Source organism: Anser anser (assembly GCF_964211835.1).
Source record: "Anser anser genome assembly, chromosome: 3".
Lineage (NCBI taxonomy): Eukaryota > Metazoa > Chordata > Aves > Anseriformes > Anatidae > Anser > Anser anser.
The window spans coordinates 104432555-104450704 of NC_139722.1; the positions used below are offsets into that span (position 1 = coordinate 104432555).

The following is an 18150-nucleotide window of genomic DNA, read 5'->3' on the forward strand; positions in this document are numbered from 1 at the left end:
AAATGCAAAAGCCACAGTGTAATCAAAGCTCATTATGATTATTCTTGGTGTGATGTCTCACTTTCTACATAATTAGCCGTTTTGAGTTGTCGAAGCAGTTCATTTTGGTGAACGTTTTTTCTTCTTGCTCTCATTCTGATCCTGATAATTGGGACCCTTGGCCCCTGCAATCCCCTATTATACTCCCAAAGGATTCATCTCTCTCTTTCTCTTTCTCTCCTTCTCTCTCCTTCTGTCCCCCTCTCCCTCTTTTTTCTTTCTTAACCTCCCCCTTCTCACTCTCTTGAGCTCTCTCCCCTTTGCACTCTTGCTTCTTTGCACTCCCCTGTTTTTCCCCCAACAAATCTCAGTATGGTGCAATGGAGAGAATTAACGGGTTCCTGAGGATCAATGTCCACAAGTCACTTCTGCAATGCAACTAGTATTCCAGGTGATGACCAAAAAATGCTGACTTCTGTCAGAGTGTCAGAACTGCTCCCTGAAAACATTTTCTGCATTTTTAGGAGTCACAGAACCATAGAATGGCTTAAGTTGGAAGAGACCTTGACGGTCTAGTTCCAACCCCCCTGCAATGGGCAGGGACACCTTCCCCTAGAGCAGGCTTCCCAGGGCCTCGTCCAACCTGGCCTTGAACAACTCCAGGGATGGGGCATCTACAACCTGTCTGGGCAACCTTTCCAGTTCATCATCACCCTTTGAGGGAAGAATTTCCTCCTAAAAACTACTGTCAAGGACCTGGGTGCACTTGGTGGGTAATTTAGAAGGATGGGGAAGTCTGATGTGTACCTCAAGGGGATTTGATTTGGGGTAAGAATAGTCCATGAATTGTATTTTATGGTGGCAATTGCTATATTTATATAGTGCTGTATGCCATCACTGCTATATCAGTGGTCTTACAGTAAAAGTCATCCAAACTAATGAAGAATGAATTTTGATGGAACCAAGCAAAGTGCAGCAATGATAGGACTGGACAAATAAAGCAGTGTTGAAACCAGAGCTGGCTTCAGCATGCAACAATCCAATACCATGCACCATCTCTCTTGCCCTGAAGGACTGTTACGACAGAAGGAGCCCAAAGCCATGGACAAAATGAACTCAACAGATATTTTGAAGCAAAGACCCATAGACTAAAGGAATGATATCTGTGTGAACATACACGTAAAAGACAGTAAAAATTGTGGTGATTAATTGGGATGTATTAGAATGCACGACACCTGAGCATGATGCAAATGGTTTGGAATAATGGGTGGATATCATCTTGGTTTCATATGAGATAGGGTTAATTTTCTTCATAGTGGCTGATGTGGTGCTGTGTTTTGGATTTAGGAGAAAAATAATGTTGATAACTCACTGATGTTTTAGTTCTTGCTGAGCAATGCTTACGCTAAGTCAAGGACGTGTCAGCTTCTCATAGTGCCCTGCCAGTGAGGAGGCTGGGGGTGCACGAGAAGCTGGGAGGGGACAGCACCAGGACAGCTGACCCAAGCCCTGAGGGTTCTGCTTCAAGAAGTCAGCCTTGACCCTCTGTTGGGGCAGGATTATACGTATCTATGTGTAGTTCTGCTGACCTCTGTGCTGTGTGAGGGAGGGAAAGAACAGGTCCAGCCATTTCAATAATACAGAGAACCACCTTGGTGTTGTAATTAAGAGGAGATTGTGGCTTTCAGACACATTTCCTAGTGGCTGTACCCCTGGGGGGAGCTGTGGGCCATGTCATCCAGCCTCTTTATTTTATCAAATAGGCAGGCAACAACCTGCTCTTATCCTCTCTGTAGCTTTTGAAGCACAATCAGCTCACTGATAAAAACAGTCGTCCTGCCACAGCTGTGAGCTTTGTAATGACGGGTTTTAGCTGAGTAATTTTCTCTGTGTTGGCCCTGCTGGCAGTGGATACCATGTCATTAGCCCCAGGAGAGGTGGAAGGGTGACGGAAAGGAAACTTTGTGCACCGTACAGATTGCTGAAGCCTCTTCCTCCAGGCTTTATGGGCTGCTCTGCTTTTGCTCACAAATGCGGTAAGGGTGAATCTCGCCTATTTCCCGAGAATATCAGGTGCTCAGCTCTTGGGTCAGGCTGCAGAGAGCTGATACCTGGGCACTGCTGGATATGGGGTGGGAGACCGGTTTCTTGGTCTTCTCTCATATACCCTTTATGGAAATACAAGTCCGGTTGTGCTTTTGCAGCGACTGGTTCCCAGGTTTTTCTAACCCTGTTTGCTGGGTTGTTGAGTTGGTCAAGCACTGTCACAGATTTTTTCTCTTTGTTCTTTAGTGTGCTGAACCGCACCCCAGTGCACCTTGTCCATGAAATCATACTGGTGGATGACTTCAGCGATGATCGTAAGTGATCCTTTCTGTGTTAACCAGAAACCACTCATTGATTGTCACAAATGTAAACAGGAGTGGAATAGGTATAGGGATTCCTGCATGAGTTGCCGATTTCTGAAATGCATCATCTATAGCACTGTATGTGACACAGCCCACATCCTCCTGCCACTTTCCCCTGGTTGATAGGATGACTTGAGTGAAATCAGTAGGTCCAATCTTCAGCAGAATTCCATAGCTGAAGCCCTGAGGGCTCTCAGGGAATGGCCCTGGTTGTCCCCAGGTAAAGATCTTACCTGGTACAATGAGCTAGCTAGTGGAAGATGCAGGTGCAAAGAGTAAGTGCTCAAAAAGTCTGTCTTAGGCATAAAAAGAATAAAAAACTACACCTAGACTGAGTGGTCCATGGCACTCACATTTCAAGGAGCTGCAAAATATAAGTATTTACTAGGAAATGTGAAAAACAAGCCAGATAGTTTGTTTGTTTTAAAGAGAAAGGTATATATACACCTTGCTCTTGGACATTATAAATAGGCACTGCCTTGGAGGATGCTAGGGGCAGATTTCACAGCACATCCAATTCTTGACTGTCTCTCTGGCATTGCTGCCTGGATTGGGAGTCACCAAAACCAGGAAAGGGGGTTGCAGGGATTGCAGTGAGCTTGGGAGCCACTCCAGTGCACTGGAGGCCAGGCGAGGCAAGTCTGGGAACTCTTGGCTGCTCAAAACCAGCACTTCTCAGCTGTCTTACATCTGGCCCCTTCTTCTTTCTTGTGACAGTCTGAGCCTCCTGGAATATAATCTGCGTATATTTACATAAAAATGCATACATTTGCATAATATGTTTTAAACATATGGTCAGCTTTTCCCTGCAACCCACTCCAAGCAATTGGTGCTTTTATCTCAGTCCCAGTGGCATCTCTTTTCTCACATCTGTCAGCCCCTTAGAGTACCCTGAGTTGGAAGGGACCCACGAGGATCATTGAGCCCAACTTTTTGACCTTTTATTCACTGGGACGCAGTTGTTCTGCACACAGATGGCACATGCTCACGGGTTCCTGCTATTCCCAGCAACTTTCCATCATGTATACATAGCAAACTTCTGCCACCTTTGCTCCCCTGGTGCACACAGATAACCTCAGCTCCACATATAAGTTGTGGGGAAGTACTGGTATGATGATATGTCTATAAGCAAAGATTGCTGAACCAGGATGAATATGTTCAGAGGAGCATGCACAGGCAGGGGCTGGAAGGAGGGATCACGGTAGAGGCACATGCACTTGAGGCTGTGGAGGTGGTAGGATGGGCACGTGCAGGAAAAGGGGCTGTGCTGGATGTTCTTGCTAATGCATCTAGTCCAGCTCATGCTCTGTCCTCCTCCTGCTCGCTGAGGGAAAGTCAGGCTGGGAGGGTTGATGCAGGTCACCTCAGGAGCTTCCTGCCCCACCACAGGCTTATATGATGCTCTGCAGTTCCCCCAAATAGTCATTTGCATTAATGTACAAAAGGCCAGAACTCTTCTTCTACACTGACTTTATAGTGCAATTCAACTATTCCTGGTGTAAATGCCCTGGGTTTACACTGCTTTTGTGATAACTGCTGCTCTGTCTGTTGTGATAAGCTGAAGGGTAAAACCACTGTGCACCACCTGACTGGTCACACCGCAGCAGGGTCCCCTCCCTGCTCCAAATTTTTCCCTGGACTATTTCTGTGGCCACCTGAGTGCTGCCAGGTGACATTGATTTCCTCTTTGCTTCCAAAGCTGACGACTGCCGCTTGTTGGCCAAGCTGCCCAAGGTGAAATGCCTGCGGAACAGACAGCGTGAAGGTAAGAGCCAGGTGCCCTGGGCCCATACAAGTGGTGGGGAACGCAGATTTTGGGAGGCGTGAGAGTGATGGAGCAGGTGGTGGTGGGGAGGGTAGCGGAGGGAGTGCACCAATAGAGCCCTGGTAAAGTAATGATAAAGGGAGACATGATAGAGGGCTGGGAACTTAAATGGATTCTACCCTCTCTCCCCCAAAAAGATGGGTCTATTAATATAGCCAAGGCAGCTCTGCTGTAGCTTATTAGCCGTAAAATTAGAACGGGCAAAACAAAGCCTTGGGTTTTCTTTTTGAAGATGTTTGATCTAATGAAAGAGATGAGAACTGCTCTTGCTGCTGCTCTGGATTTTTTTTTAAATGTAATTAATTATATTTTAAAGATCAAGATGGGCTTTATATATACCCTATTGGGCTACTGCTTGCAACCTTTTGAGACATTTTCCCGTTCAACCCTATAGTCTGAATGGGTATTTTCAAGTCCTGCTTTGCAGTATTAGGCAAACAAAACCAGAAAAAGTTTTCCCATACTGAAAATCAAAGTCATGTGTATTGGGTTGGGGAGACTGAGGAGCAGAGAGGGCTTGTCTGTGTGCTTTCTCCTGAAAGTTTCAGCTCTGCAGGAATGGTGTCAGGGTGGCATCACCACCTGGATGTACAAGCCTGCATTAGCAGGAGGGAATGGAGGTCTCCACAGGTTTGCACCTCCTTCACACATTTCTTTCCTGTGCGACTGGGATATGTGCTAATGGGCTTATATGCTCTTTGCCAATACTGGATAGACCTGGAGGTATTAGTACTGCATAAAGGAATCAGGATTTGGGAACCCAGCCTGAAGGGCTTACTCCACTTAGTACATCACTGACGCTGTCTCCCTCAGGACCTGCCAGGATTTGGGGAGAGGTGATGCAGTAGGCCCTGGCTACCCACAAGATCATAGATGCTGGAGAGAGCAACATGGGGACAACTTGTGTTGCAGGAGATGACCTGGGAAGATGTGGGATTGCTCTAGGCTTTGTTCTCCCTGTCCCCCTCCCTCCTGCTCAATGGCTGTTCCTTGGTCCCTTCGCTTTAGGAAATTTTGATATGAAAGCTAGTGACCTCCTTCTGCATGGCATGTTCCTTGCCAACCTTATATCTCTTTATATTTGCTGCTATCTTGCATTACCTCTGTTTCGCCTTCATTCTTCTTCCCTTGAGCATCCTGTGTGTCTTCCTGTCTGTCCAGCTGACTGTCCCCTTGTTTTCCTTGGTAGAAAATATGTTCCTGTTGAGCTGCAGGTCAGCAGTGCCCAAGCTGGCAGGCCAAGAAAGGTGTAACGCTGGCCCGAAATGGTTCCAACCTCAGCTCTCTGCTAAGAGCTGTTGGGATTCCATTTGGGGACTGGGGGCACTGGAAGCCATGGTCTTACTGAGGAATTGGCTTCACCCCATGCAAGCGTATGTGGTGCTGGGCAGGTGAAAGATGTGTTTAGGTTCCCTTCTGTCTCCTGGGGATATTATGAATGCTGTTAGCATCTAACACGTTGCATCTATGTTAGATTTATTACCTGCAAGAGTAAGAGTTAGATTTATTACCTGCAATGGTAAGCATTTTGAGTCCTGTTTTTGCCCCAGAAGGTAACAGAGGGAATAATTACACAAATTAAGGGTTGGCATAGGTGCCATAAATCGTTAATCTAGGTAGAGCCATTTATTTGCTTTGATGACCTTGGAAAACAGTTGGCGTGGCTTGCAGTGCTGGGAAGGGGGTGATGAACCTGAACCATGTTTTATCTGAATGGGTTTTGGGTGGGTCAAAGCCCATGGGGTGTGTGACGAGCCTCTGAAAAGCTGCAGGGGGATATTACCGAGACACCTTGGTGGCAGCTGATGTGGTGTTTCCCGGAGCAGGTCTGATCCGGTCCCGAATCCAAGGGGCGGATGTGGCACAAGCAGGAGTCCTGACCTTCCTAGACAGTCACTGTGAGGTGAATAAGGACTGGCTACTTCCACTTCTGCAGCGCATTAAAGAGGTGAGTGCTCCCTTAGGGGATGTGTTGCTGATGTTCATTCCCTCTTTTGTCCTAACAGCCATCATCACCATTGGGTGACCAGCTGCATGCAGGCATCTGCATAAGAAAGTGATGATCTTTTGGGGTGCAAAGTGTCTTTTTTAGGTCTTCCACCCAGCAGGCAAGTGGGAGAGAGTGTGGTCCAGTGGGACGAGGTGTCTCCTGGGGCAGTAGGGCTGTTACTTGGCAAGCGTGGGTTGAGCATTGAAAGGGGAATAACTGGGCAGTGCTCCAGCAGACTTTTTAATTAGGCTTATATAAAATGCTCAGTGCCGATGATTTAAAGGAGTGATGCCTCCTTGAATAGGGGCCGAATTTAATTTCATGCAAATTAACCACTAATAAATTGATTTAATAGGATTTAAATTCTGCTGATTTCAGAGCAGACAATGACACTCACCTTTCACTGGTGTAAATGCTGGCCAGACATATGTGCATGGAGGCTCTCAGCAGCGCCTTGTCACTCGCGTTAGCTGGAGTCCTGTGCTGGTGACCTGGGGGGATGGCAGAGGGTGCCCAGTGTGGATGCAGGTTCCCTCTGCTGTACCTCATTCCCCCACTGCTACTCTACCTCTTGCTCCTGATTGCTGGTATTTGCTACTCACTAATTTTACAATTAGCGAATTATGTTGAAATAGGGGCAGCTGAGGAGCAAAGAGGTAAAGGAAGGAAAGAAGCCAAGGCGCTGGGTTCCGGAGAAACCTAGGCAGCACCAGGTTAGGACCTCTTGGTGGACAAGGGGAGTTGGTGCTGCTGGCACCCAGAGCACCAGAGAGGTCCCAGCCTTGGTTTGAAGGTTGGCCCACAGTGCTGCTAGTAAATGGCAATGTAATGAAAGTGGTAGTTTTGTGTTATCAATTGCAGCTCCTGTGAAATTATGAGAATGTGAGCTGTGAAACCACACTTAAAAGCAGGCAGAGCTGCTTTCTCACATGGCTCTGGAAATGTGCCCCGTGTTCAACGCCTGTGGGGTGGTTGAATGTAGACGCCACGTGCAGAATCTCTGCAGAAGTTTTGATGCTTTGTGGCAGCAGTGATGGCATCGTGGATCTGAGAGGCAGCTCAGGAAGGCAGGCCAGCACAGGGAGTGTTTCTGAAAATGCTCTTTTCTTCCTTTTAGTCCTGCTTGTTTGATTTTTAACTGCTCACAAATGCAGCTGGACAGGGGCAGCAGGTGCTTAGTTTCCTCCTGCCCAGTCCCACTGTACCTGTCCTTTCTGTCGGGGTTAAAATATTGATCAGTGAGCTGTAAGAGATGTTACTGCTGACACCTTCAGGCTGTGCTCAAGAGCCGGACTCCGATGAGGATTAGCCTTGTGGCAGAAGCATTTTCTTACTGTGCTACAGGTAGAAAGAGTCTGTTTGGCTTCTGGTGATTTGAAGCAAGCCAGCAGCGGAAGCAAGCCGATGCTCTTGTGAGCCACCTTGCATGTTGATTTGCATTTTCTTTCTTGGGCAAAGCATCTTTCTGCAGTTTCCCATGACGGAAGATGCAGGAGCCCATGTGCACCACCATGTACCCTCATGTAGGTGCACCTCAAACCCTGTGCTGAGCTCTCCTGGCTGCTGATGGTGTCCCACCAAGACCTGTGCTGCCTTTCACACGCAGGCAGTGTGCACCCAGCGTGTGGACATGGCAGTGAGCCAGAGGGGAGAGAGAGCCTGGGAACGAGTGAGAGGGTAGGGTGGCAGAGAGGTGTGCGTGCCCTCTGTGAGGGTCCACGGGGCTGCGTCCAGGATGGTGCGTGTCCAGAGGAGCCACAGCAATGATGCCTGTTGTGCAAAAACATGTTTGTGACTGGATGATTGTGAGTGTGGGGGCACATGCTCTTTTGTTTTTACTTAGGAAACAAATATATCTAAAGCCATTAACGTCACATTTTGACTGAATAACTTCCTAAAACTCTAATTGAGTGTACGATGGTTTTATGTCATGAATCAATGAGCTTGCCCCAAAATTGAATTTGCTAATGCTGATGGGATGAAGCAGTGGATGATGAATTCCCATGTCCAGTCCCCCCCCCCCCAATTTGGTGCTGTCCTGGGGTGGGGGAGGCAGGTGAAGAGCAACTTTACCATCTCGTCTTGCCCTTTTTGTTGACCATTAGAAGGAATGCATGACTGACATAAAGCTGGGAGACAAGCTGGACTCAAGGTCTTTTTTATGTTAAAACACATTGCTTGAGTTTAGGACCATTTTTAGAGTTTTGTGCTGCTGGTTTAGTTTCATAATAATGGTAATTTTTTTGTTTTGTTTTTGAACTATGTCTTGGAGAAATTCTCAGGTTTCTGAGATTTTCATGTGAAAGAGGTCTGATGATTCGGGTGTTGTAGATACTAGCATGCCGTGGCATGGGAACATATCCCATCTTGAAAAAATGAAAACCACAAAGGTGAGGCTGCCTATATTAAGATCTGGTGCTTAACCCAAAATAAATAATAGCAACAGTACTGCGCTCCTGTATGTGCAGTGCTTTTCATTTGAGGGTCAGAGACACCTTCATGAAAGCTGAGTAAATATAAATGTCCTCATTATATGGCAGGGAGAGTGAGGCACAGAAAAGGTCATACTGCTGAAAATCAAACCTTTGCAGTATTTTAGATAGCCAAAAGGTAAAGGGGACTTTTTTGTGAGAAGTTTTGCCAAGTTTTGTAATGCTTATTTGGAAAACCTGATCTCTAGCCCAACTCCCCAGCACAGCTCATGGCATTCAGTTGCTGCTTCCTCTAGCTGCACTCAAGTACTTTTTTGTTAGGAGGAATTTCTGAAACAAAACCTTTTCAGAGTGGGAGAGGAAGACTGTGTGTGCTCAGATGCTTTTCTCCTCATGGCTGTGAAAAAAGATTTCATCTGGCGAGGGTGAAATCTTGAAGTTTGAGCTATAATTGGAGTTTGAGATTTTTGAAAAGGAAAAGGGAGATAAGAGACCAGCAAAAGCTGTCAGAGTCTCTTCCTCCTGTTTTTGTTCATAATTGTTTGTATAATCTCTTTGCCCATAACAAGATGTTAATCAAATCACCACCAACTATTTAAAACAACTTGGCTCTCTTTGTTTTAACCCTTTCACACCTTTGGCAAAACTATAACTGTATCCCCCTAATTTGTATATTGAAAATGTGGTTGCACTACTTAACCAGCTGTGTTTTCACTCTGTCATTTCAAATGCCTGTTTGTCGTTTGACTTTTGAAATTCAATTAAATGCATTTAAGGGAGGTGAAAAGGGAATACCCTGACGAATGTGCAAAAAGCAGACAGGTTTGCATCCAGCTGAGGTTTTGCTGCTAAGTTGGGCGCTGAGCACACACCAAGTCTGAGGAGGGGGAGTCTGTGGGTAAAGCAAGAGTCAGAAAGGGAAGTGAGTTTGGTGGTCCAGCAGTGCACAGTCCTTCGCTCAGGTGCTCACCTGCCCAGCCTGTCTTGGTGGCATGTCCCTGGGCTCCTCTGCCCTTTGGTGCTGCTCTCATTAATTCCTGGGCTGACCTGATGTGACGGCGGCGGCGGAGACAGCAACGGGCACTTGTCCATGAGAAGCATAAACAACATGAAAGTTTCCCCCTGCTGGATGGATCCAGGAGTTTGAGCCATCCCTTGGTCAGTTGCTGAATGGTGTGAGCTGAAGTCATGGGTCGTTCTGTTTCTGCTTTCCAGGATCCAACCCGGGTGGTCAGCCCTGTTATCGACATCATCAACTTGGACACTTTTGCCTATGTGGCGGCTTCCTCGGACCTCAGAGGTGGTGAGTGAGCACCATGGGCCCCATCCTGTAGTGTGAGCGTGTACCAGCCCAAGCTGCTAGCGTCTCTGCACTGCTCCCTCCAGCTACCTTGCAAAAGGTGCATTAGCACTCCTTAGTGCTCCCTGGGCTCTTTTAAGGCTGACTTAGAGATAGACAGGTGTGGCATGAGGATGGGTGTTTGCTACAATGGAAAAAAACAATCGATTAGGATATAGGGTTGTGTCAAAGCCACCCTTTGCAGCACTGAAAGCCCAGCTGCTGAGGAGATTGGGGATGTCCAGACATCAAATGGTGGACACAACTCTAGAGTTTATTAGTATGCCTTTGTGCCTGTGCTATTTGTAGTGTGCAGTATCCATGAGAGAGTGTATCTGTGTGCATGGGGGGGAGACGAGGAAACCTTACAAGGGTAAGGTTTCATCTGCAGCTTTAATTCTGACTTTTCCTGTTTTTGGAGTGCTTGGCTTTGGAATGGTAATGCGATGTGTTGTTTCTCTTTCATATGCAGTATGAAATGCATTAGTCATTTGACTTGTCTCCCAAGAGTTTTATCTCTGTTGGCCTGAGTCATTTAAAAGTGGAGAAAATACTTCATCCAACATAGATTCTGTAGCCTCAGGGATTACATTTCCTGCTAATCCATACCCATTTCTTATTTCCCCATGGTACTTCTCTACTTTGGTTTTAGGTTTTGACTGGAGCCTTCATTTCAAATGGGAGCAGCTCTCCCCAGAGCAGAAAGCCAAACGACTTGATCCTACCAAACCCATTAAGTAAGTCCAGAGGGGAAAAGAGGCACCTAAGGAATGTGGGGCAGGACAGGCAGCTTGTCTCACACTGAGCCCTGGTGCCTGTACCCTCAGCCGTGAAGTGCTGGGATGGGTGGCATGGAGAAGGCCCAGTGCTGGGGTGCTCAGGGTCCCATGAAGCTTACAGGAGAGCAAAGCCCTGCTTGTCCTGAGGATGCTGGCATTAACATGAGCTTTCACTGGCTGTCCTGGGTCTGCCCTCCCCTCCCCCAAGTGCCACCTTAGTGCAGCTTTTCTTACCTAATTCAAAGAATGAAAAATAGACCTGTTTTGAAATAAAGATCACACAGCTAGTGATCGCTTCTAAAAAGCCCATCTGTATTGGCTCTGCCCTCTCCTCCTCCACAGAACTGTGTTCTGAATAGGCTGGCTCCAGGCAAAAAAAGCCTGTGTGAGTACCATCATGTGAATAACCCCCAAGCATTAAGTGCATTTTTGATGCTGAAGCCTACAATCAGGGCTGTGAACTTTGGGCTTGTAGGAGTTATGCTGACGGGTGCATTAGCCAGTCATTAAGCGCCAGGCAATTTATGATTGACAGCAAAATACTGAGGCAGCTGAAAGAAAGGTTTAGATGCTTTTTGAGCCATGTTGTCCGTGTTTGGGAGGAGGGAGATACGTGGATAACGTCCTGATGATGGAAGAAGAGGCAAAGGGAGGAGTTTCTTCTGTACAACCAGGTGCTGCAGCAGTATTTGAATGAGAGCCTGTCCCCTCTTACCTCCCCAACCCTGCAGGACGCCCATCATTGCCGGGGGGCTGTTTGTGATCAACAAAGCCTGGTTCAACCACCTGGGGAAGTACGACAACGCCATGGACATCTGGGGTGGGGAGAACTTTGGTGAGTCACCCTTCTTCTTTGTACCCTTGGGGTGTTGGTTCTTTTTCCTGAGCTATGCCAGGTGGTTACGATGCCAATTTGGACTTGGCTTCAAGTGCTCTGCAAAGTTTCCCTCAGTTACATTCATAACATGTAGTCTCAGGTGAGTAAGAGTTCTACAACCATGAAAGGTGGGAATTGAGCAGTGGCTGGTGCTTAGGACCCCCTGCCTTCCACGCTACTTTGGTGTTCTATAGGGGAATGCCCTGAGCAGCAGAGTTTTCATCTTTAGTGTTACCAACAGATGAGAGCGCACCACACATACTGTCCTGTGCCTTCCTCATCTTATTTTTTCTCAAGAATAAAGCAAAGGCATGATGTGTGATGTCTAATGCTAACACTCCAAAGCCATGAATTAAGGCTTTAGTACCTCCCTGAATTTGCAGAGTACCTGCATCAGTAGCTCCATTTTCACGTTGCAGACTGGTGGCAAGGTATCAGGGCTTCTTATCCTCTGTTGCTGGCTGGCTGAGGGCTGCCAGGCTCTCCCCCACAACATCAGGTGTACGAAAAAGATTAAGAGCCTACCTAAATTAAGTCACCTGTGCCTGTTATCACAGGACAGGTGGACATTAGGAACGCTTCTGTATACAAACTTGATGGTGCAGATGAAAGAGGTAGCAGTCTGTCCCTTGTCCCCTGAGTCAAGCAGAGCTGGATCAGGCTGGGCTGTTCTCTCTGAAGCTGCAGTGATGCTGCATGTCAGAGCAATAGACTGCCTCTGAAAGGAGGAGGTGACACTTGATGGCAGGGAGGCAGATCCAAATCTGGCTCTAATAGTTCATACCTCTGGGGAGTGTGGCTAGCAAGGAAGGCAAAATCTTGTTTCTTAACACATAGCAGTGCTGTCAGCCATCCAAAGGAACAGATGCTGCCACTTTGCAGTAACCCATCCACTGCCTGGCACTGTTGTTTGTTTCACACTCCTTTTTCCTCCAGCATATTTTATTTATTTGTATCTCATTGCTCAGTTGGATTGCTCTCCCTCGTACTTTCTCTCTGTGGTGGGTGTCTAGCCACCAGTATGACCCAAAGCATCTGCTCCACTGAGAAAACCAAGCAGGCACTGCAGCCTTCCCACCTCCTCTGTGGAGCCAGTGGCCCAAACAAAGCATCTAAGAAGGCAACTAGAAATGAAAACGTGCTGCCTCTGACCCCGTCCATCTCTGTTTGTTGCTCTCTAACAGCAACCAGCACAGGCTGCTCCTGAGACATAAATAGTCCCAGAGCAGCCTGCCCTCTAGGCATGAGGGGAAGACCCACCAGATCGCACCTTGACAGCCATCCTTTGAGCAAACCTCAGCTGGCAGCAGTGCCAGAGGAGCTGATGCGCAATGTCTGCTGGTTCATCACCATTTCTACCGGTCAGGTGAACCCATCCCAGATCTGACAGCTTCTCAGAAGTGGTTCCTTGTCCTAGACTGCTCGGTGGAGGCTGGAGGCCAGGCTTGGCTGAGTGCACAGGGAGATACTGCACCACTCTGCTTCATAAAAGCTTCTTGAAAGGTCTCTGACAGAATAGAGGGAAATCTCACAGCTGCACTGGGTCTAAAACATGAAGAGCTGCCTGCATGTAAGAAGAGCTATCAGCAAGAGGCCAGGTTGATCAGCATGCTCACACTGCTCGTATCTCTCCTGGGGTGGCTTGCAAAAGGCCACCCACAAGGAGACATCCCTTGTAGTCAGCTGGCCCCATGCTGTGCCTTTGATGGCGCTTGGGTTCTCTTCCTCCCGATGTGTTTAGCTCTGTCTGGAGACCTTGCTTGTGTGCTCCTATGGATGGGTCCATGGGTGTGGTGGTTTTACTGGGGTGGGCGGCCGAGCTCCACCATAACCACTCTCTCACTCCCCCTCCTCAAAGAGGAATGGAGAGAAAATACGATGAAAAGGGCTCAAGGGTTGAGATAAGGACAGGGAGCTTGCACAGTAATTATTGTGACAGGCAAAATGAACTCAGCATAGGGAGATAGTAAGATTTATTACCTATTACTAACAAGCTAGAGAAGTGAAAAACAAAGAAAAGAAACCAAAAGCACCTTCCCCCCCATCCACCCTCTTCCACCTCCTCCCCCTGAGCAGAGCAGGGGAACGAGGGAATGAGGGTTATGGTCAGTCTATAGCACTTCTTCGCCGCCACTCCTTCTCGGTCACCCTCGTCCCCTGTGCTGTGGGGTCCCTCCCACGGGATGCAGTCCTTGCTGAACTGATCCGGCGTGGGCTGCCCACAGGCAGCAGCTCTTCAAGAACTGCTCCAGATATGGGTCCGTACCACGGGGTCCATCCCCCAGGAACAAACTGCTCCAACCTGGATCCCCCCCGGGCAGCAGCTCCTGCCAGGTCACCTGCTCCTGCGTGGTCTCCTCTCCACAGGCTACAGCTCCGGCCCGGAATCTGCTCCAGCAGGGGTCTTCCACAGGCCGCAGCCTCCATCAGTGCAGGTCCACCTGCTCCACCGTGGTCTCCTCCATGGGCCACAGCGTGGAACCCTGCTCCACCGTGGTACTCCATGGGCTGCAGGGGGACAGCCTGCTTCACCATGGTCCTCACCACAGGCCTCAGGGGACTTCTGCTCCGGCGCCTGGAGCACCTCTCCCCCTTCTTCTTCACTGACCTTGGCGCCTGCAAGGCTGTTCCTCACTCCTCTCACTCTCCCAGCTGCTGAGTGTGTGGCAGCATTTTTTTTTCCCCTTTCTTAAATATGCTCTCACAGAGGCGCAAAACAACATCGCTTATTGGCTCAGCTCTGGTCAGCAGTGGGGCCCTTACCAAACATGGGGCAGCTTCTAGATCCTTCTCACAGAAGCCACCCCTATGGCCCCCTGCTACCAAAACCTTGTCACGTAAACTCACTACAATGGGTCAGCCTTCCCTGCTGAAACCTGTGCTTTATTTGCCTCTGCTGGGGCTGGAGTAGGACCTGCAGGGAGTGTGATGTCTGACACAGGGAGCTCGGGCTCCTTAGCATCCCCTGCCTCCCAAGCGCCAGTTCACAACACATGGAAATCACCCCAGCTCACCTCTTTCTTAGGATCAGGTGCAGGTCAGTTGTAGTGTGTCACGGTTTCTCTCCCAGCCCAAGCAGAAATACCAGCAGAGAGGAAAGTACAACACAATATCCACACTGGTCATACCCAGCACTTAGAGAAGTGATGGGACTGTGGCAGCTTATGCCTGTAAGCACAGCAAGGGAAGAAGGAAAGGGGATTCTGGAAAGAAATGCTTTTCCTTCCTGTCATACTTTCCCACTCCAGCCTTCTCTGGCCCCTGCTGCCTGCCAGTGCATGGGGCACAAGCTGGCAAAGCAACAGGTGTCCTTCTGCCTGACTCTTGTAGTTAAATGTGATGGAGCAGTGAAAAGGAATTGGTGGTTTTGGAGTAGAGACATAGATCTATGCTGCCAACAGATCATAAAACAGGATGCACAGAACTGCAGAAGCCTTTCCTTTTTATTTAATTTCTTTCCCATGCTGGTTCTGTCTAAGCATGACTGTCTGATGATACAGCTGCAGATTCATATCTTCACAGCTGCTGGGACCAGACAGACCCCTTAGAGCAGCTGCTCTGCCTGCCTGTGCCACCTCAGAGCTGGCAATTTCATCCAGCTCCCTGTCAAGAGCCCTGGTGTCAATTGTGGATTGTGCTGCAGGCATGTTGTCCTGCTCGAGGGGACATAAATGTTCATAAAGTTTCATAAAGATAATGACCGCTGCCATCATTAAAAAGCAGAGCTCATGGCCTCTCTTGGTGAACTTGGCAGCCCCTTGTACGGAAACAGCTCTGAAGTGGCCAGTACAAAAATGATTAAAACACTGCATGGGTGGTTCTGTGCTGTGAGCAGGAATTCATGTAAAGGGACTTACTCAATGTCTCACTCTCACCAGCGTGATAGAGCCTGCCGTGCTATAGGCAGGTTTCAAGTGTGTTAACTTCAAACAGATCGCAAGAAGCTTTGAAATGCACTTTGACAGGAGTTGTGCCTAAGAAAGCCCCTCTAGTAATTGATTTACCCTGGTTTAATGTGGCAGAGGATGAAATGAGAGGTAATACTGAGATCCAGCCTGCTGTAGGACAGAAACACAACATGCTGAAGCTGCCTCTCTTGTAGAAATCTCTTTCCGTGTGTGGATGTGTGGAGGTAGCCTGGAAATCATCCCCTGCAGCCGTGTTGGACACGTCTTCCGGAAGAAACATCCATATGTCTTTCCAGAGGGGAACGCCAATACATACATCAAGTGGGTGTTCTGGATTTGCTTTGTTTTTGTGAAGCAGAACAAGCTGCTGCCCTTGCAGGGAGGCGAGTAGGAAAGTTTGGTTGAAAAATTGTGACATACCCATGGGTATGGATTTCTTGAACCAAAGCAGGCCGGTACAACTGTCTCCCTTAGGATTTCTATAGTGTCAAGAATATGACAGAGGTAGAATACTTAATGTGGTTCCTTTCATTGCCACAGAAATGAAGGGACGAGCCCTTTAGCTCCCTGAGCCTTAGCTACCACAACAACAAATGTTTTAGATGCTAAGGTCTTAAGAAAACGTTTATAATGCACTGAAGTCAGGATGCCAGCCATGTCTACCAGTATGCAGTAGCCTTAGCTTGGGGCTGAGCGGGACTTAGCAGAACCAGAAAATATGGTTCGTGGTGCCTTTCAGCAAAGAGCAGAGTGACTGAGCAGGAGTGGTGATGGGCTGCACCTCACTGGAGGAGCACTGAGGGGGCTACCAGGATATCCCAGCTGAAGGGGTCCTGGCCTTACACCCAGGATCAGGGACCAAATTGGGTACTGCAGTGAGTGGCTGAAATGGGCCAAGATCCTGGAAAAAAGAAGGTGAGGTAGGGTAAAGGATGATGGGAGCAGCTGTTAAAGTCAGGAAGGATTTTCTCCTTTTTTTGAGCACTAGACTAAAGGTTATCTTTTAAGTAAACGACAGAGAAAGACACTGGGGGCACTTAATACAGGGTTGTTTCCCAGATAAACAGCATTTGTATGTGCTCACACACCAGGTGTTTGTTTCAGAGTGAATTTCCTGGTGTTTCAATGATCCAACAGCATTTGTGAGGGCCTAGGGACTTGCAGCGGGGTTGCCACTGTCTTGGGCTCTCTGCAGCTTCCTCATGCTTTGCGTGTGACAGTGAAACTGGAGAGTGTAAATTACACCTCTCGGTTATACCTAACACATGTCCAGCCACACAGCGTGGGGGCCAGGAGGGGAACTCTTCAGCTGGGTCACTGAAGACACTTCAAAAGGATGGTGTAGAGGGGCACAGGATGTTGCTGGCATCAAGGAGGAGGGCCACCAAAGGAGACTCTTGCTTTTAATAGTGAAATAAGACTCCTGCAAAAAAGACTGGGACATGGACTTTACATAGGCCTGAATCAAGACCCAGGTGCAAGCCTTGGCATTTATTCCCATAAACCCAAGATCAGGAAGGCAGCCTGAAATACTCTCAACTTTGGGGAAGGCTATATCAAGATGTAGACACTGTGACTTATGCATCTCTTGAACAAGAGCACTTAGACCATGGGAAGCACTACAAATCAGCAAGGCATTGAAAAGCAGTCTGGAGAAACTTATCCTAGGTATTAGGAGCTGGGTTTTGATTAACCTTATGGTATCTCTCAGGCTTAAACTTAATATAGTATATAGACTGGGTGGAGAAGCAGTTTCTGTCAATCCAATGCTTCATAGTATCTCTGTAACAGAGATGTTAACAAGAAATATCTTCACTTTTCTGCCAGATAATGACTTTTTTCCACACCGCCTCACACTTCCTTAGTGTGAGAGACAGCTCAGGATCCAGCATCAAGCTGGGTTCATGTGTGGATTATCCTCTTCTGGGAGGCAGTGGCTTGGGCAGGACTACCCTGACCAGACAGAGATGGGAGGATTAGCACTGAGAAACAAAAGTCATTTGCAAGGAGAGTTGCAGCCATCTGAAGTCAACTGAAAATCTCCTGAGGTTCATAAACCTGTGCAGAGATTTGTCCCAGTGAAATCCAGGGGTGCAAAGCAGGACAGCCCCTACAGAAGTGAAACAAATGAAATACGTAGCTTTAGTCTTCGGCAGATATTGCACTGCTCTTCAGATCTCCATCCCATCCACTAAATAAAACCCTGGCCTGTCTGGGAGATGGCATTTAAGAGAAGCCATGCTTCTGAGTGTGTGGATGCAAAACATCCAGCTGAGCTGAAGAAAGTGAATTCCCTGCCCAAGCTGTGACATCTTGTGTCTGGTACTTGGACTAATGGGGAGGAGAAAGAATTTGATATTGAGGGCTGGACAGGCTCAAAGGTGGCTTGGGTGAAGACAAAGACCAAGCTGAGGATGGAAGGAGAGGGAGCTGGAATAGTTGATGCATTTTAGAAAGTGTGGGTGTCCCCTCAGAGGCTTTCTTTGCTTCATTTGTCTTCTGTTGCCTCCTTCAGAAACACCAAGCGCACAGCAGAGGTGTGGATGGATGAATTCAAACAGTACTACTATGCAGCCCGTCCTGCAGCCCAGGGGAGACCCTGTGGAAAGTAAG

General features: G+C 48.0%; 1 protein-coding gene across 6 annotated transcripts in view; it reads left to right on the forward strand.

The window, feature by feature from the left end:
- The window catches only part of GALNT14 (polypeptide N-acetylgalactosaminyltransferase 14), a 75345-nt gene that overhangs the window by 44129 nt on the left and 13066 nt on the right, over positions 1-18150 (forward strand). For all 6 annotated transcript variants that reach the window (XM_083831245.1, XM_083831243.1, XM_083831241.1 and 3 more), the window contains 8 exons: positions 2272-2339; positions 4087-4152; positions 6039-6160; positions 9850-9937; positions 10626-10710; positions 11484-11587; positions 15732-15858; positions 18053-18145. In XM_083831245.1, the coding sequence (XP_083687371.1) occupies positions 2272-2339; positions 4087-4152; positions 6039-6160; positions 9850-9937; positions 10626-10710; positions 11484-11587; positions 15732-15858; positions 18053-18145 (753 nt within the window). The remainder of the gene's footprint in view (positions 1-2271; positions 2340-4086; positions 4153-6038; positions 6161-9849; positions 9938-10625; positions 10711-11483; positions 11588-15731; positions 15859-18052; positions 18146-18150) is intronic.